This window comes from Amblyomma americanum, chromosome 1, assembly GCF_052857255.1.
Source record: "Amblyomma americanum isolate KBUSLIRL-KWMA chromosome 1, ASM5285725v1, whole genome shotgun sequence".
Lineage (NCBI taxonomy): Eukaryota > Metazoa > Arthropoda > Arachnida > Ixodida > Ixodidae > Amblyomma > Amblyomma americanum.
The window spans coordinates 99,003,522-99,030,148 of NC_135497.1; the positions used below are offsets into that span (position 1 = coordinate 99,003,522).

The 26,627-nt window shown below is 46.0% G+C and overlaps 3 protein-coding genes across 8 annotated transcripts in view; 2 read left to right on the forward strand and 1 right to left on the reverse strand.

Moving 5' to 3' along the window:
• eIF6 (eukaryotic translation initiation factor 6) overlaps positions 1-12,789 on the forward strand; it is a 21,200-nt gene extending 8,411 nt beyond the window's left edge. The window contains exons 4-7 of the mRNA XM_077646330.1: positions 278-388; positions 5,862-5,927; positions 6,995-7,176; positions 12,655-12,789. Coding sequence (XP_077502456.1) covers positions 278-388; positions 5,862-5,927; positions 6,995-7,176; positions 12,655-12,664 — 369 coding nt within the window. The 3' untranslated portion in view covers positions 12,665-12,789. The remainder of the gene's footprint in view (positions 1-277; positions 389-5,861; positions 5,928-6,994; positions 7,177-12,654) is intronic.
• Positions 5,849-25,493, reverse strand: LOC144113331 (cilia- and flagella-associated protein 418-like). 3 transcript variants are annotated; one of them, XM_077646338.1, is made up of 7 exons: positions 24,779-25,157; positions 24,658-24,721; positions 24,517-24,569; positions 24,394-24,459; positions 24,169-24,317; positions 23,949-24,087; positions 5,849-5,949 (listed from the first exon to the last, which is right to left on the reverse strand). In XM_077646338.1, the coding sequence occupies exons 1-6, from the start codon at positions 24,871-24,873 to the stop codon at positions 23,990-23,992; spliced, it is 525 nt and encodes a 174-aa protein (XP_077502464.1). In that variant the 5' UTR covers positions 24,874-25,157; the 3' UTR covers positions 5,849-5,949; positions 23,949-23,989. The 3 variants fall into 3 exon arrangements, with proteins under 3 accessions (XP_077502464.1, XP_077502465.1, XP_077502463.1); XM_077646339.1 differs by lacking the exon at positions 5,849-5,949 and adding an exon at positions 17,696-17,946 and having other exon boundaries at positions 24,291-24,317; positions 24,779-25,493; XM_077646337.1 differs by lacking the exon at positions 5,849-5,949 and adding an exon at positions 17,696-17,946 and having other exon boundaries at positions 24,779-25,156.
• Positions 25,494-26,211: 718 nt separating this feature from the next.
• The window catches only part of LOC144113334 (uncharacterized), an 87,196-nt gene continuing 86,780 nt past the window's right edge, over positions 26,212-26,627 (forward strand). For all 4 annotated transcript variants that reach the window (XM_077646343.1, XM_077646353.1, XM_077646347.1 and 1 more), the window contains exon 1: positions 26,212-26,332. The gene's annotated coding sequence lies outside the window, so the exon portion shown is untranslated. The remainder of the gene's footprint in view (positions 26,333-26,627) is intronic.

Genomic DNA, 26,627 nt, shown 5'->3' on the forward strand with positions numbered 1-26,627 from the left:
CTGATATAGAGTGTGGTTGACTGCAGTTTTTTTTTTTCATGTCCTTATCCAGCGAGTTGTTATGCACTCAATGTATCACCTGCAGGAAATAACATTTCTTGAATGTGGTCTCACAAATACAAGCATCATTCACCACAAATAAACTGCATGCAGCAGCATCTTGCCTAGTATTGGGCCGATTGTAACACCTGTTACTTGCCTTGTGACAGTCACATCATTTTGGTTACATCACTGCCTTTGAGGACTAACCACTTTGAACTTTTTCCTGCTTTTTCAGGAGACGGAAGAGATTATAGCCGATGTTCTCAAGGTGGAGGTGTTCCGGCAAACAATAGCAGGGAATGTTCTTGTTGGCAGTTACTGTGCCTTGAGTAATCAAGGTGGCCTGGTAAGTGTAACTTTTATTGTTTTACCCATGACATTCTTTATTTTGTCGTTCAGGCCGCAGAATTCTTTGAGTGCTGTAAAGTGAAGTGTCATCTGCCTTTGAGAAATTGTGTGCCTATTTATCCTTTGTTGGTGCTGTAGGCAGACCAAATAAATTACATTCGAATTTTGTGTTATTCCCTCTTGACCTGAAGCAGTACATTTACAAGGGTACTACTACTACTAGTGAGTAAAAAAAGATTAGCACATGTGACTGATCATCGGAGTGGTGGAATGACATAGTGTGGGTGTGCGGCTCAAGAACGTTTGGATAATGTTCCAATTCTTCAGTCTAAGGGGAGCTCCGGAACACTGTCATCATCTTCCAAGAACTAATTTTATCTTGTTTCTAATGAGAGGCTTGCTTATGATAAAACAGTAATAAAAGAAGATATCGATGCTCACAACAGCAGTGCTTGAAAGAAAATCCATGTGCGGAGGCACACATGGCTGATCGATGCTTGAGTTTGCATCGTCGCTTCAGAACTTGGGAAGTGATGCTCTTGATAAAAGTTGCTTCCTCCCAGCCTGCCCTTGATGTAAATGTGGGAACTGCCAAGCACTGTCACTTATCATGTTTGCAAACTGCACCGCCTCACAGAGTGGTTTCACCCTTCTGGTCATCTGTCACTTTTTCCAATCTTTTTTACTCACAACTACATGTGCAGCATTTCTGATGCTGCATGTTTGACGCTATTTTATGCAGTTTTTAGTGGGCAGCTTTGCTTATCTTCTTTTTGTGAGGAAGGACTGGCAATGGCCTTGAGTTATGTTAATAGTGGACCTGTTGTGCATGAAACAGTGCTGATCAAGCAGTAGCCCTTCAGGCGCAAATTAAGATCTGATGAGGGGGAGGATTTTTTCAGATTTTTATAAGAAGCATGCCTGGATTGCACACCAAAATCCAGCCTTCCCCAATGGCTAATTATGCTAATTTTGTTGGGTCCTTGTATATCCATATTATGGCTCCACACTATATTCAAGGTCTTAGTTCTACTTCTTTTTAGTCATTCCTCTCACACGTAGTAAGTCATTTTGTAAACAAATCAGGCATTTTAGGCACTTTAAAATGTTTATGCTTCTAAAAACAAAAAGCAAAATGAAAATTGACACTCACCAGTGCCATACTATAACTACCATTAAATGCAGAGCCATCCATTGAACAGAGCAGATTCCTGTGTTCATTTTGCAAGCCTGACTTGATATTTTTCTAGACAAGATTGTTCAGACGTCAGCGTGTTTTTGCATCCGCGTTTGTGGAAATTGAACCTTATAAAGGCAAGATTTGAGTGTGCTGATCGCATCCACAAATGTGGACGCTGTGTCCGATAGGGACATAATCAGCATCATATCCATGTCAGAAGAGGACAAGGTGTAGTTGCGTGCCAGTATGTCGGTGAACAAGGCAGCAAATCTTTTTGATGTATCAAGAGCTATGCTATCTTGGATCATGTGAGCACATCCTTAAGACAGACAGACCATCGGAAAGGATCAGCTTCCATGCCAAGATGAAGCTGTCTGAACATGATGTCAGGGTACTAAAGTTGATTACTTAAAAAAAAAAAAATCTCAGCTTTAAGTTGATAATTGTTATATCCGTTTCTTTCTGAAGTTCATGTTGTGAACTTCTTGGGGCTAACTTCCTTGGCCACGCTGCTATTGCCAAACCCTTGGTTACAGGTAACAGTGCCATGCAATGCCTGCAGTGGAGCCAGGAGCATAAATCTTGTCATATCTTGGGTACAATACTCTGTCATTCTGTACACGCACTGATTTTCCTCGACAGGCACATCACTGCTAAGGGCTCTTGGGCCACACTGCAATACATGCGCCCTGTGATCCAAGCATTGTAGACAGAAGGTGGTACCATGCATAAGGATGATAATGATCCAATATACAGAGCACAGAATTTGTTTCATAGGTGCAAAAGTAAAGTAGAACATATTTCATGGCCTCTGGAGTCGCCCAACCTTAATATCCCCTTCAGGCACTGGGTCCACATATGTGGACGTGACTTAAACCTCCGCATATTTTCGTTCGCGAGGCGAATTTCCACCTTTCCACAATTTCAACCATTTTGACCCTCCCTGTCAAGTTTGTGGCGCCACCTCTTGCAGCTATAGTGAAATGCATTTGTAAAAAAAAAATAGCATCACATTTTTTGGCGCGACGAGTAAATAGCTTTCTTTTTTGCATTCCATCTCTACAAATGATTGTGAATGATGCTATTTAGGGCTCTGAATATGTCGATAGGTTAATGTAGAAACGGCAAACCAATTTTCATCGTCAGGGACAAAAAAAATTGCTTCGGTGGATGTTCAGAGTAGTGTGTCCACATACGTGGACATGGCGCCGTAATGCCGAAAATATCAAAGTGGCGTTTTCTCGCCACAACGCGCCGTTTTTTTGTGCACGTACGTTAGGAAATGGGCTTACTGCTTACGGGCATTGAAAACTATGCTTGTACAAAGAGAACGTTGGACGACTCCAGCACTGAAGTATTTTTCATGAAAATAGCCGATGTAGAAGCACCTTCAAAGAAGTGCAGCCGACCGAGCAATGAAGACCCGCACCTGGTCGCAAAGAACCGCCACTTAGCTGAGCCGCTGCCAACAAGCACAGTGCGCTATGACGAATGAATAATGTCAGGGAGGTCTGGGAGGGTCTTAGGCCCCCTATCAATATTCAAAAGGGGATTTGAGACCACCTGTGCTAGATTGTAGAACGCATGAGTCTGAAGGAAGCAACCATTTTCAGTGGCGGTCAACATTTTTCTGTCATTTTTCGCTGCGGTTTTAGCAAGAATCATTGCATTTTCTATGAAACCCGAGATGGAGAAAAATACAGTGGCAGCACTACACAAGAGGGGGATGAAAACGGGGAGCCTGCGCCCTCACACCATGGTCAGTTCAGAGCTGGCCGTTCAGCTCCAAGGCTACAAAACAATCAGCACATTGGTAGAGTGAGGGGGCAGTTTGTTTCAGGTCTCTGACATAAATTGAGCAAACAACGACCTTTAAAAACTACTTCTCAGCTTTGTAAATACCATGTGTAAAACAGGCCGCAAGATGCTCTCTTATTCCCTTTCCACCTATGCTCAGATCACTTAAGACCCCTTCGATGCAGCCAGACTTGAAGCATTACTTATGATGAAAGCAACCACTGGCGCCGACGTGAAGGCTGCACATCTAAAAGCCATGTTCGGTGCTCGAAATAGCGAATTTTCCTCTTCTTGTCGTCACAGAATGACTGCTTTTATCTGTTTTATAAGTCATGAACTACAGAATAATTCCCTGAAGTGTATATTCTGACAGCTATGCATTTATTCATGTCCAACGATCAGTTAGTAAAGGCAAGCAAATGTTGCTGTGTTTACGTTCATATATCAGGTTTAAGGCGCTATGTCCACAAATGTGGACGCGAATAAAATATGCTTAAATGTGAATATTTTTGTGTAATTTTTTGCACATCACTTCTGCTTGGTCTGCTGATCATTATTTATGCAAAAGATTATTTTTCCTTTCAGCAGATTTAATTGCCACCTGAAGGGGATATATTTGGGCTTGACTAGGGTACCTTAAGATCAATGTGCAGTGGCAGAAGTGCTGCGTCAATGTCGCCAGTTTGCACTGTCGTATGACCTGCTACATGGTGCTACAAATTGATGGCTTTTGATGAAATTGCACCAAGGCTGCGCCAAAATACTATCCCAGCAACCAAGAGCTGCGGTCAATGTGAAGAGGCTGAGGCTACTGCCTAATGCACACAGCTGCTACCGCCTAATGTGCAGTAGCAAGACTGGTTCCTTTTTGCGGTATGTGACGAGAAAGATCACCCAGGGAATCCAACCCCATCTTGTTTCGTGCCGAATGCATATGCAAAAAAAAAAAAATTGCTTTTAAGAGACTCAAATAGTCCTAAATTTGAGTCCTCCTAGATTTATAGGGCTTTTGCACAGCACTGTCACATGTCCTATAAGGTCATTGTAAGACCACGAGAAAGGTTTCAAATGCGCTCCACCTGATATACATAGCTCAATTCCACGGACCTCAGTCACGATCGCTAGCTGCAACAGTGCCATCAACATCTGAGCTCATGGTTTTTCAGTACAGTAGGCCACAATAATTCGGAACTGCAGCGTAAAGAGTTCGTTCATATAAATAGAGGTTCTGACTAAACTGAACCATTTTCAGTGATAGGTTGGCAAACGGTGACCACATTGTGCACGCGTGGTCCCAAGCTTGTGTCGTTGCCAGACATCTTCACTGTCCCAACTGTCCAGAGATCAGGGCAGACATGAAACACATTCTATACTCCTGTAAGCCTGCCGTTACCTCTCCTTATTTCCCCCCTACTTCCTGGAGTGCTTGACATCACTACGGATCGGTAGATGATGAGCGGGCCTTGGCGGACCAAGTGCTCTTCTTCATTGCCCTTAGTGCTGCCCTTGACTAAAGTAATTTTTCTCATCTTCCTCCTCCTGCTCTGCCACACAAGCTTGAAATATATGTTGCGGTGCGAGGAAGTCTGAACCAAGTCTCTTCGTCACAAACACGGCACATGGCACATGGCAAAGCAGCGGCACATGGCATTGCCGAAACCATCTGTAAGGAAAATAGCGATGCTCCTTGAAACGAGGACCACTCATGCGCGATGAAACACTTTGTGGCGAGAGGCACGGCCGTGTTGGACTCCAAGAAATCTGTCATAGCCTCCTATGAATCTTTGCAGTGCTTAGGCACTGATCTATATTTTTCTGCTTAACGGCGACAGTGTGGCTGCGCTCATCCCGGCGCGATCACTGTGACTGCGGTGGCCTCTTTATTCATTCTGGCTTACCCTAAGGAAAACAGTTCCTTCGATCGGAACATGTTTTGGAGTACTAACATCGCGATGTAGGAGTGTGGTTGTGTTCCAATTTTTAAAACTTGCGGGCTTTTTTTGTTTAAGTTCAGGAAAGAAACCATGCTGGAGTGATAAAGAAAACAACTGAAATAGGCGTTTCTCTCAAAATTACCTGCAACTTTTGCACAGAAAAATTTGCACTAATGTTAAGATGGGGACTAGCAGCGGAATTTGAGGGAAAGTACGCTGCCCCGGCAGCATGCCATTGACACTGGACAGCGTTCGCCCTGGGTTTCTGTCCCTAAAGTGCGTGTCATTTGCGCTGTTCAGCTTGTAATGACCAGTTGTCCTGGTTTTGGTTTGTATTCACACTTCTGTGATGTTTAGTAACAAGCTCAACTGCTCTTGGATTCTTGGCCATTTTAATGTAGCCAGACTTGCAGGCACTGGTGCCATTTGCTGGATGCATGGCAATATCAACTAAAGAGTGTAGCTCTTGTAGTTACCAACTACAAACGTTTGATAAAACATTTGTTTGATCATAAGCTGATGTTCTCTGAATAACTGTAGGAACTTTACCATCCTTGCAGGTGCATCCAAGGACGTCCATTGAGGACCAGGGAGAGCTTTCTTCCTTGTTGCAAGTCCCCCTTGTTGTAAGTGGCTGTGTCGTGGACACTGCAACCACACATTTATATCAGCAGTGCCATTGTCTTTAAATTTTCAGACAAGCTTTTCGAATTCGTTTCGGTCTGTAAGCCCCTTCGCATGGGGTAATTCTAACTTTTTGCTTGCAGACCACTGCTTAAACTGTTTGGAGGCTGCAGACCTAAGCGCCAACTCTAAGGGCCCTTCCTGGGCGTCTGTGCTCAGCGTCGGCACTCTTGGCGTACGCCGGAATGGGTGTCGAAATGGGGCATGCATCTCCATGTTCCTGGTGCTGGCTCGCTTCTCCTCTTGAACCGACGGAGAGAATTTCAAGCCGTGGAGAGAAGGGGTTGGGGGGCGATGAAAGGACAACTTAAACCGCGAAGAAAAGTTCGGGGAACCTGAAAGAGCTTCAAGCCATCAAAAAAAAGTCACCGAGAGCCCAGCGATCCTCCCATTGTTATAAACCGGATCCCTCTTCCGACCGCGTACATGAGCGCCCCTGCGCTGATGCCGATATCTAGCACGGACAGATATCGGGTGCCTCACCGAGGCTCGCTGGCGTCTGCTGTGGTGTGCATGCGCAGACTGGTTTTGGCGTACGCCAAGAGCGCCGACGCTGAGTGTGTATGCCCAGGAAGGGCCCTTGGAGTTTGTACTTGCAGCTTGTACTTGCATGGTTTTTTTATCAGTCATCATTTTCATGGTACCTGCAATGACGTACACTGCCTTCTGTCAGCCTCCTCATAGCTCTAGATTCTCGATTCTCACTGCACCCGAGGCTATAACAACTTGCAAATAAGGTAGAGCTTGGCAGGTATCTATGGGAACAAAAGTAAAGGCACAAATCTGCTGCGATACCAATTAGGTCATGTGTCAACACATCACACTACTTTATTTCTGCATGGTTAAGTCTCATTACTGTTAAATTTGAGCACCACATTATGTTCAGTTGGTTATTTGGCACGTTGTCTTAGCATGTATTTGCAAATGGTTTGTTTCTCTGTGAGGAGTGGCAGTGTGCCAGTGCTGGACATTGGGCAGCTGACTGAAAATTGTATATGTCTGTGCCCAGGCGGGCACTGTGAATCGAGGCAGCGACGTAGTGGGTGCAGGGATGGTGGTGAATGACTGGTGCGCCTTCTGTGGCATGGACACCACAAGCACAGAGCTTTCAGTGGTGGAGAGTGTGTTCCGGCTGAACGAGGGCACTCCAGCCGCCATCACAACAACCATGAAGGCATCTTTGATTGAGAGGCAAGTTGCATGTGATGCGCTCATGTTTTATAGATGGAGTCGCTATTCCATGTGTATGAAGCCTTGAACCAAAGCAGTCCATTAGCCTGTACATTTGAATTACCATGCCAACAAAAATGTGGACCTTGCTAGGGATGGCTGAATTGCTAAACCGATCATAAAGGTAGTCAAGAATTATCACTGGTGCAAGTCACTGTCAACGAACTTGCCGCACAATGCAGAAACGATAACGGATTTGCCCTGAAACGAGCAGCTCTTGCTTACAAGGGCACCTCCATGTTGCAGAACAAGACATAAGGTGTATTGCTCCCAAGGCTTCGCTTGGTTAGATGCAAAATAGAAGTTGGCTGGGGACAACAATGCAATTTTCTTTTGCTTAACTTTCTGCTCGAGCGTATGAGCAAACAACCCCAGGCTTGCCCTCTGAACCCTTTTAATTAAGCAACCTGACATAGGCTGCGGTTGTGTGTATAGTTGTATGTTTGGTCTGATGGGCTGCACATGATTTGTTTTTGGTTATGCCAAAAAGCTACTTAGTGTAATTGCCTCATGTCACATCCTCTATATTGCTTATGTTAAATTCTTGTGCAGGTGATTCCAGAAGTAAGTAGAGGGTGGCTCTTCCACCAGAGTGCTCTGATGTATGAACTTGCGGAGTTCAATAGATCATGGTGTTTCTACGTGTGAGCATATCAGTGCCATATTTATGCACTGCACCAGCATACTATGCTGTGGGACGTTATCACGATGCTCGCCTGTAGCACAAAAGTGAGACTAGAGCACCTTAGCGTGCGCCAGGCTTCTTGCAACGAAGTGCTGCCCACCGGCGTGCCGCTTGCTCAGTGCCGCCAGGCCTAATGTTAGCTTAACGTACTCCGCAAGAAGCCTCGGAAAAAGAGCTCTGGAACTAGCCACCATTTATCATAAAACATTTCACTTTTCAACCGTTTTTCGTTAACATGATTGTTTCACACTGAAATGAACGCTGTAGAACTTATTTACGTTATGCCTTCGTCAGCGAAGTGAGCGAAAAAGCCGAAAGCTGTCGCGCACCAACGACCACGGTTCGCAAACGCGGAGTCCAGGATGTTAGCAGAACCGTCACAGGCAGTCATGCGCCGCATCACTTCTTTATGCGCACATGTATGCATATTAATTCCGATTCTCCAAGGAATGTCAGCTGCGCTATTGAAAGTGCAGACTGGCTTCGGCAGCTGTTTTTGGTGAAACCTAACGGGATACGGGCACACGTGGATGCACAAAAAAAAAATTGGCTGCAGTTCAACTACTGCTAAACCTGGTGAGAGCAAAAGCTGTGGTGTATCGGGAAACGAGATACAACTTGGCGCATGTAACATTGAGTGCGTTCCGCACACTGGATAGGCAATGCGACCACCCTGCCACCCTGGCAAGTGGCAGTTAAATTAATGGCTGATCGCGAGAGGTTGGTCACCCAATGAATGTGCGGCCTATGTGTGCCACGTGTCTGCCACAACGTTGTCAGCGCTACTGCATGCAGCCTACATCTCTCTCTCACCACTGCCACATACCTCAAAGGGCAATTGAGGTGCCCACTGTCCTAGGGAGCCAGTTATGCGCCTTCCTTTCCTCAAAATTATCGGAGTCTAGTACGTTGTCAACGCCAACAGCAATAAACACAATGAACGCTGACGGTCCATAGCTTCAGGGCCATGTTTATACTATAACGTTGTGAATGCCAACTCATGCAGCTCACATCTGTCTCTGCTGCGACGTAGGTTAAAGTGCGACTGAGGTGTCCGCTGTCCCAGGGGGCCAGTTATGCGCCTTTCCTTTGCTTTCGAAGAAAATTGAAGATTAGTATTGAAGAAAGGAAATGGTGCAGTAACCGGCTCGCATATATCGGTGGACACCCGAGCCACGCCGTAAGGAAGGGATAAAACGTGGTTGGGCTGAAGGTGATCATTCTCTGGCCTACGCGATGACTGCTTTGCGTTGCGTAGTGAAGCTTTCCGCTTCAAAAACAAAAAAAAAATCGGCCGCTTAGGCCTGTTTCACATGCTGTGAATTTCACCATCCGGCACTGCGAATTCGTTTGGTCTGCGGCTGGAGAGGGCCGCTGGTCTTGCCGCAGACGGCTTGCAAACAATTTCCTTCCAGTTGGAATTCATTCACAGTGTTGGTGTGTTCGCTCTGTGACTGACAAATAGGGAGCATCCTCTGCTCGGCTCCCCGTCAGGCTTGGCTTTGGCCACCAATGTACTTTTTGAATAATTCAGAACTGTTTACTTTATACTAAACAGATACGAAATGTTACCTTGCATCTAAAAGTGCGCATGACTACAACATAAACACATTCCATGTTGCATTGCTGCCGCGTTTAAGGTTGCATAAGCAGACATGTAGCAACCCTGCTGTCACAACGGAATGAATTCGCAGGTTCTGCGTTGCATGTGAAAGGACTGAGCGGCATCATATTGTGGCATCAGCGGCGGCACCGAATTCGCAGTGTCGGTGCAACAAAATTCGCGGCATGTGAAACGGGCCTTACTCGGAAATATTTCGTTGAAGCAGAACCTCGCTCCTAAAATTGTTCGTTGTGGGAGAAAATAATTGCATTGCAAATCGGAAGTACTTCATTGTGGCGGAAATTTCGCTGTCGTGGCGTTCGTTGTAGCGGGGTTTGACTGTATCCTTGATGACAGCATTCTTAGATCATCAGACAGTGTTCTGTCAACTTGACACGTGTTGATTGCATTTGGCCATATGTGAACTGTTACGATGCTGGTCACTATAAGTAGTGTAGCCAGCACAGACTGTTTGAATTCAGTGAACTATAAGTGTGAACATAAAAATTGGCATACAGTAATCTGTCGTTATAACGAAGTCAGCAGGACGGCGAAAAAATTCGTTATAAGTGGTAATTCTATATAAGCGACCACCAGAGAAAATCTAAAGCAGTCGAGCTTTAATTGCGCCGCAACGGCGAGGAAGTCAATATACAATGTATTCAGTGAAGCAAAACTTTATTCAGGTGCAAAAAAGGCAGTGAGCTTTGGCTGTTTCAAGTTCTTACCGGGCGCGTGCAACCCCTGCTCTAATCTGACCAAGCATTGCACGAGGCCACGGTCGCCGCCCATGCAATCAACCTTCGGGGTATTTCGAATCGCGAAGACAGTGGCCGCTTTCATGCGGGGGAAGGGTCACGGAAATGCCGTGGCTCGAGTCTGAGGTTGTGTTTGTTGTGCTCAAAAAACGATTATTTATTCAAAATACCTTACAGGGCCCAGAAGGGCATTGAGTAAGGGGGCAAAATAACGGATTAAGTACGATAGGAACAATGTGTTAAATACAACGTGCAGTACAAGGCAAAAAAGTAAAAACAATAATATTTATACAGGGCAAATCGTAACGACAAGATATACATCGCAGCGAGCAACAAAAAAGTACATAAAAGGTAGCAAGAATGCATCGCATGTGCCCAATACACATTTAAAGAAAAAGCAGTAGCCATAATAAAAATACGAATTAATAAAACAGCACAAGAAACCTAAACATAATACATTAGCAACGAGGAGAAAAAGAACTTATGGGACACAACAACCTATAACATGACACCATGTCGTTAAAGAAAATGTTTGTGCAGCTGGTCTTGGAATGGTTGGTGGTAGCAGATGGATGTGATACTGTCGGGAAGATAATTCCAATGAACAATGGCACATGGAAGTGCAGATGAATTGAAGGATTAGCTGCTCATTGTAGATACACAGCGCGATCGTGAAAACTGAACGGTTTTGCAGTAGGGGCTTCGCATGATTACGGGCAGTTAATTTCCCTGAGGTGTGCAGCTGTGAAGTTTCCAATTGAGTTTTTCGGTGCACCGTTGTTGACGACACTGTGCTAATTCTACAGTTCGAGTGTCAGTGTTCGTGCAGCGTCACGTCCACGCCGTTGACAGATGTCTAGGAACAAAATTCAATGACCCTAACACGCATTTAGACCGTTTGTCTAGTCGGATGGCGCGAATCAAGCATGACCAGCTCGAGAAAATCGCCAGGGAAACACCGTGGTTGCTTTTGCCTGCCATGTTGACAGCCTACTCGCCGCTGGCGACACTAGGATTTTTCGTGTTTTCGGCAAGTTATTGGTCGATTTGCGCCGTCAAAAGTGCAACGAAGCTAGGGACGGTGTTTTATTGCGATGCAGGCCAATTATGACGAGCGGCAAGCAAATTTCTAGACCGGCTTCCCCAAAGTCATCTTCCCGATTTGCAAAGGTAGCTCCTCGCGTCGAACACGGCAAAGGGCGTGCGGCCAGCAGTCGCTTGCGAATAAGCAGCAGCTCGACAACACCGTTGTTCACGCTTGCAAGCGCGACCTGCAGGTTGCCTTCCCGTTTGAAGCGAAAACTCTCGGGAATGACGTTGTTCGTGCGCTTTCGAGAGTTTCATCTGCTTTGGCCGATGTGAAACGGTTAGGCTTAGGACGACTACGGCAGCCAGGGAGCAGCTCTGTTCGTTGCCGAAAGCTCATCTCGCTCGCGACTCGCAAGTGTGAATGGGCTCATAATCGGAGAGACACTTCTTTTGTGTTTCTGGCATGTTTCAGCACAAGAAATGTTCTTTAAGAGTGGTAAAATTTTGCGCACCGAGCGCACCCGTTGGAATGCTACGGCGCAAGTCTGCCCGCGGTTTTTAGGCCACTTTTCGGCATCCAAGAGACCGCGGTTTTCTGGCATCGCAAAGCATCACGAAAATTTTATTTTCGTTTGGATTCTATCATGGGGGACACCAGCGATGCGACTGCGACCGATTCGAGCACGCTTCCATTCGCATCCGCTGTAAACAGCTGGGGGCACTCAGCACTCTCTTTGTACCCGTTACTAGGCGGGTCATCAGTCGTAGGTTTGGTACTTTTGTGACCTGTTCTGTGCCTGCCTGAGACTAATTCGTCGGTGGTATTAATTTGTCACTGCATGCGCAAAAGGGTCGCCGCCTCCGCTTGCCACTTCGTTCTAAGCGGGTCAAGCTCTTCGTGCACTTCGAGTAATGTGGCTTAAAATGCATGCGTTTGGGTCGGGACCTTATGAAATTTCGAATAAAGGGATATTTCGAGTAAAGTGATTTCGTTATAACGAGGGATTACCGTATTTTGATTAGCGGAGGTTGGCTGACGATATGGCTTCTTTTCGTTGACATTGTGCTACAACTCGTCTTTGTTTTTACCATTTCATTATTTAACTGCCAGTGTTGATTAGAGGCAAATTTTGAAAATTTCTGTGATATAAATTTCTTGCTCATTGTATTGTAGCTCACATACAAAGGATTTGGATCTGTATGAATTGAAATTTGTCTAATTTGTCACTGTTGCCTTCTCTGCAATAGCTAGCCTGTGTGGTTTTCTTTCATTATCCAGTAGCTGCCAAAACATTGCTCGACTGTTCTTTTGTCATGTGGAAATGCACGAGATGAATTTCTAGTCTTCTCTCTTGTCATTGCAGTATGACTTGAGGCCAGTGTGGAGTCTGGGTGACTATCCAGGTGCCCCATGTACTGCGAGGCGGGCCCTCTTCTATTGCATTCTTTTAGTTCAAGGTAATCAGCGAAAAGACATTAAAGAACATTGCTTGCTCTTTTTCAGGGCTATGATTGCTTCATTTTATTGTACACCATAGCTATGTTGCTGTTGATGTATGGCTTAAAGCGACAGTGCACCGTCAGTTACAAGTATAAATACATTGGCATATTCTCGCAGACTTTCCCCTGTGGTGATTAAAACTAGAGCAGAAAGTGTGGTTTTGGCAGGAACTCATATTTTAAACCAGGGGTTCTCAAACTTTTTGCTTCAAGGAACCCCAACAGCCTTCAACATGTGCCAAGAACTTGGGGGTGCGCGAATTACACGAGTAAATGTAGTATTTATTTAATTTTTTTAGCTTTCAGCAATTAGTTCTTTATTCAGTGTCCATCTTTTGCTCATGGCCTTGAACCCCAAGACAAAAACACAGAAAAAAAAAAGTCACGTTCCCCACCTCGTCCGGCTTTCCTTGGCTATCTGCCGCTCACCGCTCCAGCATCAGCTGGCGTCCCCCACCCCCCAATTTCGCTTCTGTGGCGCAAATAGGCTCGCCTAGCGGCACAACTCCGTCCCAGCACCACGGATACTTTAAACGCCTGCCGAGATGTGCACGCATTTTTTTTTTTTTTTTGTCTTTGCTGGGCTCGGCTAACTCGGCGGTCCAGCCCACACTTTAAGTTGCCACGCGCACAAGTGCACGTAACACGCGTTGCATTGTGCGCCATGCCCTTTCCACACCACTTTGCTGGTGTTCAAAATGTACATGCACTGGTGCAGCTTAGCGCAGCAGTGTCTTGGCACACTGCCAATTTCGCTGGACGAGCCATCTCTGCCGGCGCTCCCATCAAAATATGAAGATGCAGCGGAGTTACTGGCGCTTAAGGCCGATTCACCACACGACGGACTGTTCGCCCGCGGCCCGCGAATCACATGTTCATGTAACACCAATCGAGAGGCGTGCTGTCGGACCGTGGACTGGACAACCAAGAAGGTCAAGTGCCTCTCCCCTCGCGGGAATTAGCGGCGGCCCGCGGAGATGTGCGCGCCAGCTCTGGCAACCACCGCTCTTACCAGTATTTTGGCTGCCGCATTTCGCTGAGTGGCGTTGACTGCCGCGCTGTTTTGACCAGCTGCACTGCGTTCGCTACCATGACAAAGCGATCGACGGGGCTAGCAAGACTGCCCAGGCCATTGAGGAATTGGACAAAGGGCCGCACTTGCACCATTCAATCGCAACCATAGGTCTGGAGGAAAAACCAGTTTGACCAGCGTTGCCAAACACTTTAAAATATTCTGGCAACAGTGGTACACCCAGCGCGTTGTCTGCTCTTTTGGTTCGTCGCATCCCCTTGACGTCATCAGATCGCAGGCCAGTTTTTAGTGGCGCATGAGCACGTGATGCGCAGGCGAACGGACCGTCGTGTGAATCGGCCATTAGCGTCTTGGCGTGCTGCCAAGGTCTGTGCTGCGGATGGCTCAGACGCTGACAGCACGAAACTGAAGAAAAGCTAACGCTCTGAAATGAGTTTTAACAAACCAGGCACAGTGTCTGCTTCGTGCACGCCCGCCAGAAGTGTACCAGAAAGGATGGACAGGCCAGTGTGGGTGCACACGGAACCCACGAAAGCAGCCGGCGGAACCCCTGGGTTCTGCAGAACCCAGTTTGAGAACCCCTGTTTTAAACCAAAGAAATTTGGGTTACAGCCGATTTTAGCCTTTAGAGCTGTCATGTACTCCAGGCGTCAACATTTTTCAGCTACAGTTAAAGGTGCACTAAAGAGAATTCTGGGCTTCTCTTTTTGCATGGGAACTCGATTTAGACACTCCGAGCATTATTAGAAACTTTGAATCATTGTTCTGTGTGGCCGATTTCCCTATTAAACATCCTGGCTCCCACCTTTATTTTTGAACTGACCGCAGAGAGCAGGAGGAGTCAACCAATGTGTGGAGTGCCTTTCAGCCAATCGCGCTGCAGTTGCCGCTCTGCCATCGGCGGAATGAGCTTCAAAAATGTGCGGGTTGCTCGCAAACCAAACAACGCCTGCAATGAAATGTGACTGCGTCCCACAGATACATAGAAACCTGTAGATCCATGGATGTCACGGGATCACAAATTTGGGGAGTGGGGCAGACACAGGACCTTCAAGAAAGGGTACCGTGATCACAACGAAAGAAGCGAGGCGTGCGCTTCCGCTGGAGCGGATGAGAAAACGGTTAGATTCCTTCGGGCTTTTTTTTTTTTGGTGATATGTTCTCTGAGCCGTAAGTATGTAGCAGTTTTATGAAACTATTACTTACGTCGTGTCCAAAAAGAGTAATAAAAATCACTTTGGCTGTCTTCACGGTTTTCACTTGCCAGTCGCAAGGTGATGAGGTTAGGTTGAGTCTCACGAAAGTCTACGCGCATTTTTATATCTGTGGGCTTAATTTGCGGATATGTTTTTTTTGTCTTTATTGCATGTGTCGACAGTTTACAACAGATCACAAACATGTTCTGCACTACATTCTCAAACATCAAGAGCGGACATGCGTTTCACTCATGTCAGAAAATCAAAATTGTTTCAAAGAACACAACTCTACCGTCAATTCGATAACTTCATTTGCGGATATGTTGTCTGTGACTGAAACTATTTATTCACAGAAACTCAAAAATCCCAGAAGTTTTCCAGAAAGAATACTCTTTAGCGCACCTTTAAACATAAAGGTAACGAACCTCCATATATCACATTCCTCGATATTGCAAAATTTCTCTATTCCCCTATGCCTCCCCCATTGAAGCATGTGTATCTGTGAACTTCATATCGGTGGGCCAGATGGTTTCGTTTTGGTTAATTTTCCCAGCTTTGCTGAGAACTCAGAGGGTTGCACATCGTAAAATGACATTTCACAGCCTGCATTTCATGTAAAACTCTAGTTTGGGCGAGTTGGTTCATGTTGAAAGAAAAACTGGTAATGGCGGAAGAAACGGGGACACAGAAGGCGTCAGTCCTGTCTTTTGTGTGCCTTCTGTGTCCCCGTTTCTTGCGCCATTACCAGTTTTTCTTTCTGCATTTCATAGGGAAGGGGACAATTAGCAGTCTAGCATAGCTTTAATGTGACAGCATTGAGGGTCCCGTTCAGCGGAAAAGCCAGCAGTGGCGGCACTGCGAGTGAAAAATCCCAAGAGATATACCTAGAGGCGACCTTGCGAGTTATCACAACCTGCGCACAGGATTGTGAGCAAATTGCCTGCCATGGCAGGTGGCTGTTAATGGCTGGTCACAAGAGGTTGCTCGGGAAGAGCAACTTGGGTCTCACAAGCCCCACCAGTGGCTGTGTTTGAACTAGTCACTTACCAAGAAGGCAGTGGCGTATCGCTTAATTGCAAGGAGTGGTATGAGGACTCCCAGTGATCTATGAATGTAAAGTAGAGCACTGGTTTGGTGACATACTGAAAATTTTATTCACGCAAAAGCATTACTAGGCTATGTCTGCAAAATGTGGAAACAAAATGTCAAATATGTTGAGATCTGACAGCTACCGTGCCCTTTCCTTCAGAAAAGTTTCCTCAAAACAGGGTGCTTTAAAACACCTGCTTTTGCAGGGTTGAGGTGTCCACCGAGAGCTACTGTGCCCTTTCCTTTTGTCAAAAACGTTTCCTTTCCTCGGAACACATGCTTTCGCATTCCTCCACGTGAGCAGACTTAAGTGCCGTCAGAATTTTTCTTGAAACCCAGCATCATGGTAATGGTTCACTCCATCAATATAAATGCCGAGCATAGCTGACCACGCTTGCCATGCTCATCCTTTTCTGGGTGCTGTGTTGAGCTGTTCTGCAACAAAATCTTAATCACTTGCATGGTTCATCTACTTTTGCTCTAAACAGCACATTCATTGAACAAGCCTGACAACATGCTTCTTCTGCTGATCACCTTCCCTACATTGCTATGCTGACCCATCATCTGATGTATAGCATGTTCGTGCTTCTGTTTGTCTCTGTATTGTTTGCACCTTTAGCTTTTTTTTTTTTCGAAAAATCACCGATTTTTCGGACTCTGTAGGACTCGAAAAATTATTGAACAGTCTGAAAGAGCTGTAAACTTATCGGTAAAATCGGCAACAAAAAAAAAAGCAAATTTTGTCCTCTGCCATGTTCTACCCACAGGCGGTACTATTAGCTTGTATTTGAGCCAGAATTTTGCTTCTATTGTGTACAGACTAAACCTATCTGCTGCATATCACACGTTACCGATGCCACTTGTGTGCAGCCTGCAGGTCATGCTGCAAGCCATGCCATGAACAGACCACCAATTCTGTGCTACCACACTGCAAGGCACACACTTCCCCCTGCACTGCATATACAGTCGATCCCACATATAACGGCCCCACTTAAGACGAACTTTCGCTTATAACGAATGAGACCTGTGCGACCGTCAAAATATACATTATTTCAATGGCAAAAAATCAAACATATAACGAACGGCATTAAGCCCTGCTGATCAGTTACAGCAAACGGACGGCGTAAACCCGGCGCCGCGATGCGAGATAACCTGCCTCCAACCCCTTGTGCGCCCGGCGGGCGGTATGTTTTCCCCGCTGACACGCCTTCCAAGATCGCCCTCCCGCCCCTCCTCGCAACTCTCCCCCCCCCCTCACGCTTGCAAATCCGTTCATGGCCTCCGCGATCAACAGCGCCGCTTGTGCTGATCGTGGAGGCCGCACTCCGTGAAGCAGGCCTTTCGTGGGAGCCAAGCAGTGGCTGCACCGACACTCACGGGCGCCTCTCAATGGTCTTCCGCTGGGCACTGTGCGTCTGTATATTTAGCTCGATTGCCACTTGTGCACGTTGCATTCCTAATCCATCATACGCTTTTGTCGCTCTAGTTGCGGTGCGGACGTTTTGTTGGCTTCGTTCAAATCTCGGGCCCTCGTAATTCAGGATAGCGGACGGGAACACCGTGCCCATTTCCACTGTATTCAGCGGTAGAGATGATGAAAGCGGCCTGGGTGGAGGTGATGGCCACTTGCGTGCGGAGCTACTTCCGCAAGGCCGGCTTCGTCGACACAGCGTCTGATGCCGAGCCTGATGCTTCAGAAGATGACCAGCCCGGCGGCGATTTGTGGCAGCGTGGCGTCAACTCCGACATGGGAGGTCATGACATTGGTTGAAATGATTTTACTTCTGTCGATGACGACGCCAACACCGCAGAACCGTGCGCGGACGAGGGCATCGTTTCTGAAGTGCAGGACGAGAGTGACATGGAGGAATTAGATGAGGAAGAAACTTCAGAGCCAGCACCAGTAAGCCCGCCTGTAGCAATGGGCTACATAGAGAGCCTAAGAAAACTTGTCAATGCCAAGGGCCACGGCAAAGAGCACGCTTCTGCTTTAAATAAACTGGAAACCTCCCTCATTAGATCTGCGCTGCAAAAACAGATGTCCATCACGGACTTTTTCACAAAGAAAAATTTTGTGTTTTTACAAGCAACTGTCTCCAAATTTGTGTGGTCTACTTACTACGAACTTCGGGATACAACGAACGGACGCCGTGTGACAGTCATGTTCGTTATAAGTGGACTCTGCTGTATATAATCTTTGCGATTTTGGCACACATGCCCTGCGCAAGGCAAGGAGAGAGTCAGCTTCCAGGGTAATGAGAGAGCGAACATGCCGGAAGCAGAAGGCTCCGACGACCTTCCCCCTCCACTTCCTTGCTCCCCATTCTAACGGTGGCAGAGGCATTTGAGCCACGACAAATGCTCCTGCTGTTGCGTTGTCATGCTTATCTTCATAGACTGTTTCTTGCGCTGCTGTCGTTACAATGGGCTACAGAGCGCGGGCTTCAAAAAAGGAGAGAAAGAGAGTGTGGGCTGCTTCAAGTGGCAACAATACACAACAGAAATTTCCTTGTGTATCCAAGCCAATCCATCTGCACATCAAATTCAGAGTGGCACATTCCGCGGTGATGAATAGCCGGCTTGACTGTAGCAGTGATCCCCACTCGTGACTTATTTGGTCTGAAAAATCGGTCATGAATATGTATGCGTTCCTCAACAATGTTCAGAATATTGCACTAGTCTGAAAAATTGGTCGGCTACTGTATACAGCTGTAGCTCATTGGAGGACATTCATCTATTGTTTGGAAAGCTAGTCTGTCATCTCACAGATATGTGTTAAATTGTGTCTAGTTACCCGCAGTGACTGCAAGGAGCAAGAAGGAAATTGTTTCTGGGTTGGAGTCTTTTTGTTTATTGCTAAAAGCCTGTGCTGCGGCGCTGCTATACTATTTCAAGCTAAGCCTCTGAAAATTACGCTTTCAGAAAAACTACAGGCGACTGTGTGGTCACTGATAAATTGTGCTTCATGTTGTCCAACCTTCTGAGAAGTTTCATTGGTTCTAAGCATGCAAGTTCACCTTCCTCAGATCGCACTTTTGACAGTATTCCGAGCAGAATGGGTATTGATGAGAAATATTTAGGTAGTGAAAAAAAATCGCTGGTCAACAGAGTGTAGATGGAATCTCTGGCTGTGTGTAGTGTTGGCACTGCACCCACAGGCAGTGCTCTTACTAAAGTTTTTACCACTTGGACAGGATGATGTACAACACAGTTCCTCCTAGGCATTCGGAATGCTTCACCTGTGCTACCCTGGAACAGTATTTACTTTTCTGAGGGTTATTTTTAGTGCAACCGTTCCAGCTCATTGATGTTTGCATCGAGGTACATAAAATGTAAAACACTGTAGGGGTGCTGGAGCTGAATTGTGAAGCCATTTGGGGGAACTTCAATAAACACATAGATGCAGTGTTGCATCTGTGTGATTGTATACTTCCTGATGCAGCTCATTTTAGACTGATCAACTAGCACAACTTGTTGCTTTTCTTTCTTGTTGAATGTGATTTCATTACAGGCAAGAGATGCCATCTGTTCCTGTGCAAAATCATGCTGATTTTCTAATGTAAGACTTCATTAAGCATAGAACCCAAATTGTGGGTTTTAACATCCCGAAGCAACGCGTGGGCTAAGGGATGCCGCAGTCGAGGGCTTCGGATTAATTTATACCTCCTGGGGTTCTTTAACATGCACTGATATCGCGCAACACAGGCGTTTTTGTATTTCACCTCCATCAAAACGTGGCCGCCGTGGCGAGGTTCGAACCCACGAACTTGGGGCTAGCAGCTGACACCAATGTCACTGATCCACCGTGGTGGGACTAATAAATAACCCTTCAAGTTTATTGTTACCTGTAATATAGAATATAGATTTAGATTCATAAAGCTGAAGATGTCCTTGTTAAATTATTCACAGAGCGCATCTTGTCTTGCGTGTCTTCTGCTTGTGTCCGTGTTCCATAGCGCTGTGTTAATCTTTCGAAGAATAACAATTATTCTACTAAAAATTACATACCACTCTTCTCTTTGTGGTCTCATGGAGAATTAAGCAGGTACTCCACCATCACTTTTTGGCACCAGATATGGATAGGTAGAAATAAAAATTTTGTCCGTATAAAATATTGGGAAAGAAAAGGAAAGTGTGTTAGTACAGTAAAACACTCAATAATTCATACTTGGCTCATTCGAAATTTCAAATCATTCGTAGAATTTCTGCAATCCCGTAATTTGTATTGGTAAATTTTCCTGCTTAATCCAAACCGGCAACTTGCACTGAAGAGCTGGGGTATTGTGCAGGAAAAGCAGAGTTTACTACAAAATTGGGAACACCTGAGAATGCAGCTTCACGTCGCTTACAATAGGCACAAAAGCCCGCATTAAGCTGCACGACCTTTAATTGAACTCTGAGGTGCTTCACGCACCATTGTGCAGACAGTGGCAGCACACAGACTTAATGCACGGCACAGTGACATCACGCTGGCCAACGTGACCCTCTGCAGTTCAGATGCATGACTGCCATTTGGCAGCATTATGCACCCACAAGACCTTTGAATACAAAAATAGTGCTGTGACAACGGAAGAAGGAAGGACAAATGCTTCCTTCCTTCTTATTCCCTGGTTGCAGAGCTGTTTTTGTATTCAAAGATGTACAAACTAAAGCATTGCACAGGCCGCATTCTGAGGCCCAAGCCCGGCCAGCCAAGCTCGACGTGTGGCACAGCCCAGTCTGGTTCTGTTCCCGCAGCAGCTCAAGTGATAAATTTCTCACTATGTGCAAGCAGTCTCCTGCTACACAAGAAATGAGTGGCAAGGGCGCTCACTGCAGTAGCATTTGAAAAAAAATTTGTTTAGTAAACACATATAGTGTCAGCAGATAGAAAATAGAAAAAAGAAATTAAAAAACAATGCCCTGCCCTCGCCACATAAGCACAACGGGCTTAAATTCTAACAAGAAAATTCTAACCTCACACAATCACTAACACCACTGAATGGCGAAGAGCTTTGCCAATAACAGTTTCATCTATAGAGATGCTTGACCATAACAGCAATCTTATAAACCAGTGTGACGGAATTTCGGGCATGCAGCGATCATAAGTCTAAGCAGGCTCCCTCTGTAGGACGAGTTAGTAGTGAAATGTCGACCGCTGCTTTTTTTAATGCAGTGGTAGCGATCCTGATACGCTGCAAGCGGGTGGAGATGTTTTGCACTTGTCTTTTTTGCTTTGATTTCGGACAGTTCGAATATTTTATGTAGTCCAACAGGATTGAGATTAACGAGGTTATACTTACAACTTCAGGCTGGACACCTCAATTAAGACAGGTTATAAACTTCAGAAAGAGGTGGAAGTCTGTGCACGACCTTTCAGGCAAACTGAGCTGTCCAGGGGCTGGAGGCGTACCAGAAGCCAGAAGCAGGCTAACGTATGGCTGACAATTATGATTTTTCAAAACACGCTGACGGCATGCGAAGCATTTTGTGAATGCTCTAACTTGCCTGTGTAGAGTACAAATTGTGGCCCTATAAAGAAATGTGTTACCGTTTGTGCTGTGTGCAACATCAACTGTAGAACCGCAACTTTTTTCTGCTAATTAACTGCCCAATTTGTGGTTTCTTATTCAGGTTTTTTTACTTTACCCTCTCATGTTAAGCAGGTAGCAAATTCAAATTTGTGGCCTAATCTGCATGCTTAAATTATGCTATTCATGAGTGGTACTGGCGGGTGCGAGCAGTTGGCTACATAGTCAACTCATCCATTTTTGCTGACAGTCAACGTATGTTAAACCCTGGGTGGTCAAAATTAACCTGGGGCCCTGCACTATGGTGTGCTTTGCTGCCCATATGCAATGACAAGATCCCAAGTATGAATGAGACTGTGTTTCCAGTACCTACCCAGGACAAAAATCTTTGCATTGGTGCTGTCATTTTGTTGGTGCAGAGGAAGGATATTATGGCTGCCACCTCTCGATAGCACTAGCCACAAACTGCCTTGTTCTTTGTTCCCATCTTCCACTGTCTGAATATGCAAGATACACACTGCTAAACCACCAGTGCCCTGGGTGCAAAAACACTAACTCAAGTCGCAACAGTTTTGCAAGAATCTTCCATTAAAAATAATACATGATCAGCACAAATGGTGTGCACAGTATCATTATATCTATTTATGTAAGTGAATGTTTTCATGGAGGCAAAACGCTAAGGCGCCCGTGTGCTGTGCGATGTGCAGCTTGCCACCGGGTTGATCCGGATGTTTCAAGAGGCATCGGGACGTTTTCGCTGAGTGTAGGCTTAAGTGCTAGCGCAGTATAATATCCCCATTGAGTTATGCAGTGTTCGCTGCTTGCGGCCAACAGATAGTGCTAGTTGCCAGAAGCCCAGGAAAGCTGGGCATGGAGTTAGCGCCGTGTGCTGTGCGATGTCAGTGCACGTTAAAGATTCCCAGGTGGTCGAAATTATTCCGGAGCCCTCCACTACGGCACCTTTCTCTTCCTTTCTTCTTTCACTCCCTCATTTATCCCTGCCCTTACGGTGCGGTTCAGGTGTCCAACGATATATGAGACAGATGCTGCGCCATTTCCTTCCCCCCCCCCCCAAAAAAAAAATTAAAATGTCAAACTGCACCAATAGCTTAACAGAATTTGACGCAAAGTTACAAAATGAGTATAAGTCAATGGTAATCACATGGATCAAAACCAAACAAATCAGATTAGACACCCTCCGACTATCTGATGCTGTCTGTCACGTGCTATGAAAGTAGGCTTAGCTTGGCGAGCTACTCTTCTGAACTGCTTGTGTTTTGTTATCGATATTTTTTATGCAGACAAAAAAGGCCCAAGGTGACTGGGCAAAAGGAAGGTAGTTTTCTTCCTGACGAGGCTCCACCACCAGTACATTGCACAGCAGGCAGACATAACGGCACACTTGTACATTCATCATATACAATTTACACAAAATTAAACAATGCTGCATAAGACAGGAAAGACAATGCCAGAGTATATGTGCACCACTACAAGAAAATAAAAGGAAGAAATAAAGCAGAGACCAGAGGGCAGACAGAATTGGAGAGAGCAAGCAAAAGGGAAATGCACATGTCCACAGGGCAAAATGCACCGCCTGATTATGTAGGAGAAAAAGACTAGATAATTCCTTACATTAATCTTGAAACTGAGGGCCACCAAGTTACGTTAGAGGGGTCCTGAAACACCTTCCGAGGAGAGTACATCAACTTGCTCAATCACTGCATTGTTTTGTCATGAACACCTGAGCCAAATAATACACTTTTACACGCAGCAGAGGACCCACAATCACGCGCGAAAGTTGGCGAGCCCTTCCCGGCGACTTTTTCATGCTCGCACCCTCCTCCGGCGCTCGCATCTACGTATAATGCTGAGAGATGGCTATTGGTGAGATTCTTTCAGACGTCAGGCAGCTACGTGGCCGCGGCCAATAAGCCACGTTACTCTGGCGAGTCGGGAAGCCCCGCTCCCGGAGGTGGGGCCGGCGGAGGAGCGCCGACCTTCCAGTGTGCAAAAAAGGAGAGGGAAAGGCGCGAAGACACTGAAATTCAAATTTTGACTACAAATAACTGTTTCTACAAGGCGCGTTAAAAAATTATTCGTGGACAATATTCGTGAAGCGGCGTGCTTTCACATTCCAAGCCTGCTAGCACTGAATTCAGCACCCCAAAGCTACATCGTGGATTAGTTTCAAATGTTTAACAAGCGAGTGCTTTTTGAATGATACCTCTATTGCAGAGCAGTCACAGTGGCCAAATATTCAACCTGAAACTATGACCGTATGGACTGTAGCAGCACAAGTTATTTGAACCACCGAATCACATGTTTCATACCAAATCTCGTGCTTTCATATGAGGAATTGTTGAGGTGTTCACTAATGCCGAACACATATCCAGGGGAGCTTCTCTTGCTGTGCAGACGTAAGTGCGGCCACGGAACGCCACTGGCACTGGCAGCAGTAGGCTCGCCAGCCTGCGCAACACACGAGGCACAGTTAGAAGACTGCAGTTATTTTTTATACATGTAGGATATATGTGCTAATGGCAGCTCTACCAAGCTTCCAAACAAGCTTTGAACGAAGCTTGTTCAAGTCCGGAGCGCTATTTCTGAAGAACAGGTAATCGGTAGACTGGTCCCAGGCAAAATCTTCGAATATTGCAACCTGGAAGTCGCACCTGCAGCAGTGAATGTGGCTGCATGCCCTGCAATCATTTTGGCAAGAATCAATAGAGTGTTTGCTAGCAGCCACGAGGCATAAGCATCTAAAGGTGTATGCACCTCTTCGATGCGCTTGTTGACACACCAAAGACCACATCTGTGCCAGCGAGGTAGACTACGAAGCACCTAAAAATAACGCGTGTTACAGTGTGCTGTAAGACGTCGGGCTGCTAGTTTACTTACTGAGCAGTTTTGCGGCTGAGTAACTTATTTTCGGCAGGGACGCTGTTCGGAACCTGCGTTGTGGACAAAAGTGAACGATTGTCGTGCGGTAAACCGCGCACAATATCGCCGCCCGCGGCGAAATGATCGCACTGTACGTACGCTAAGCTCCGGAGCTCTGCATATTTCGTTTATAGCGTGTTCGATGCTGTCGTCTGAAGATGCTCTGAAATCAACAGTTCACCGTGGCGGTAACTACCTAGCAAAAGGTTTGTATACGTACCCAACAGCGGACGTAGACATTGTCTGGCCAGTCCGTTTACAGAACTTCGCTTCGACATCATCTAGAAGAATATCTATGTCGTCTTCCATGCACATACACTATAATAGCATAAAGTCGCACCAAAGCAACTCAAGCTGTCGTGTTTTCTGCTTGTGTGCTAGTCGACTGGTTCGAACGGCTCTTGCAACGCCGTCACGCCGTTAAAGTTGTCATGACGACGTCGTGTGATCAAGTGATCTTGGCAATTAAATGTTGACAGTACGTAGTAGTTGAAACCAAACTCGCAGCAATGGGTAAAAAAAAAAAAACGTGGACGGCTGCTAGGGGCGCTGCGTAGCGATTGAGTCCGCTGTAGAACAGTTGCCTGAACACAGGCGTCGCATGCCCCTGCGTTGAGGTGCCTAAAAGGAAGGAAGGAAGGAAGGCCTCAGACGTTGCTGGCACATACCCACTACGGGGGAGTGGCCAAGACACAGGCGGTTACTTACTGGATACAGGAAAGTTTTGACGGGAAAAGGAGTGGTAATAGTATGTAGCCTAAGAGATTGGAAAAGGGAAGGAAAGGGGTCCAGTTAACTTGGAGATCAAAGACGGGACAATTGCTTAATGTGCATAATAGTACACAATGCCTGTAATGTTGCAATGTCGTACTGATTGAGGGCGGGAAAAAGAAATTAGAATGGGAGTCGCTGCGTTTCTTGAAGAAAATTTTGCACAGCAGAGCGGACACTCCTGTCGCTTCGTCCAAGCAAAGAAGCGCCAATGGAAAGAACAACCGCGGAAGACACAGGCAAGCCCAGTTGATGAAATGGAATTTGCAAAAGACGCTTCCTCAAATGAGAAAAGCGGCGGCAGAACAGCAGGAAGTATTTTTACCCCCGCGTGTCCCCACCTCCACTTCGTCTTCATCAACTTCCATCTGCGGCGCGAGCAGATCGGATCAACTTAATCTCGATCAGAGCTTAACCCAAGTCTAATATCGTGGCTAGACGTGCCGACGACCCATCAAAGGAAAACCAAGCGCCAACCAGGCTAAACACATGCATTCGTACGTTTACTCGGTTTAACTACGTCAAAACCCAATATTTTCTGTGTGCGCGCCTGTTTTCCTGGAATTTGAGCAGTAGCTAGGTGCCACAAGCCATCGCTGCTATCGCCTCGCGCTCGTAGCCTTCGCGCCACTTACTGTAGCGGTTTTATTTTTTTGTCCTACGTATTCTTCCCGCAGTGTTTGTAGGCGAAAACGAACTCGGAAAAGGAAACCCTCGTTAGGCTTAGAATAAAAAGAATGCATTATGACAGGGAAATAAAGCGTTTAGCGAAGTCGTTACCACTTAAATACGAGAACGGAAAACAAAATTTGGCTTCAAGCAGATGGTTTTCGTTGGGTGAATGCTCAGTCCACGTTGAAACTAAATGCTACGCCAGCGCCTCTCGGCGGTGTCCGTCTGAAAAGCGTCAGCTTTCAGCATCCGGTCATGCCACTACGTACCCCCATAGAACGTTACTGTGGTTGTATGCTGTTGGCTAAGCCTACCTTCTACGAAGATTGGGGTGAGTGCTTGGTCAAGAAATTCTTCCCTGCCGATAACATAACTCCATTGAACAGTAAATGTTTTGTCATTAAGTGAAAATTATTTTTGCGCGCTTTCAGTGCGATGCATCTTTAGGTATAGGAAGCAGATTTTAAGTATTTTATGAAGGCGAAAATAACTGAGGAGAGACTGTGACTCGAGAAATGGCCGCTGATTCGTCCCCAAACCACTTCGGCAGTATTTCGCACATATCTTTCGCATTTCACTAAAATAATTGCGCCAAGCCATGTAACTTGTTTTCGAGGGCTGAAGTG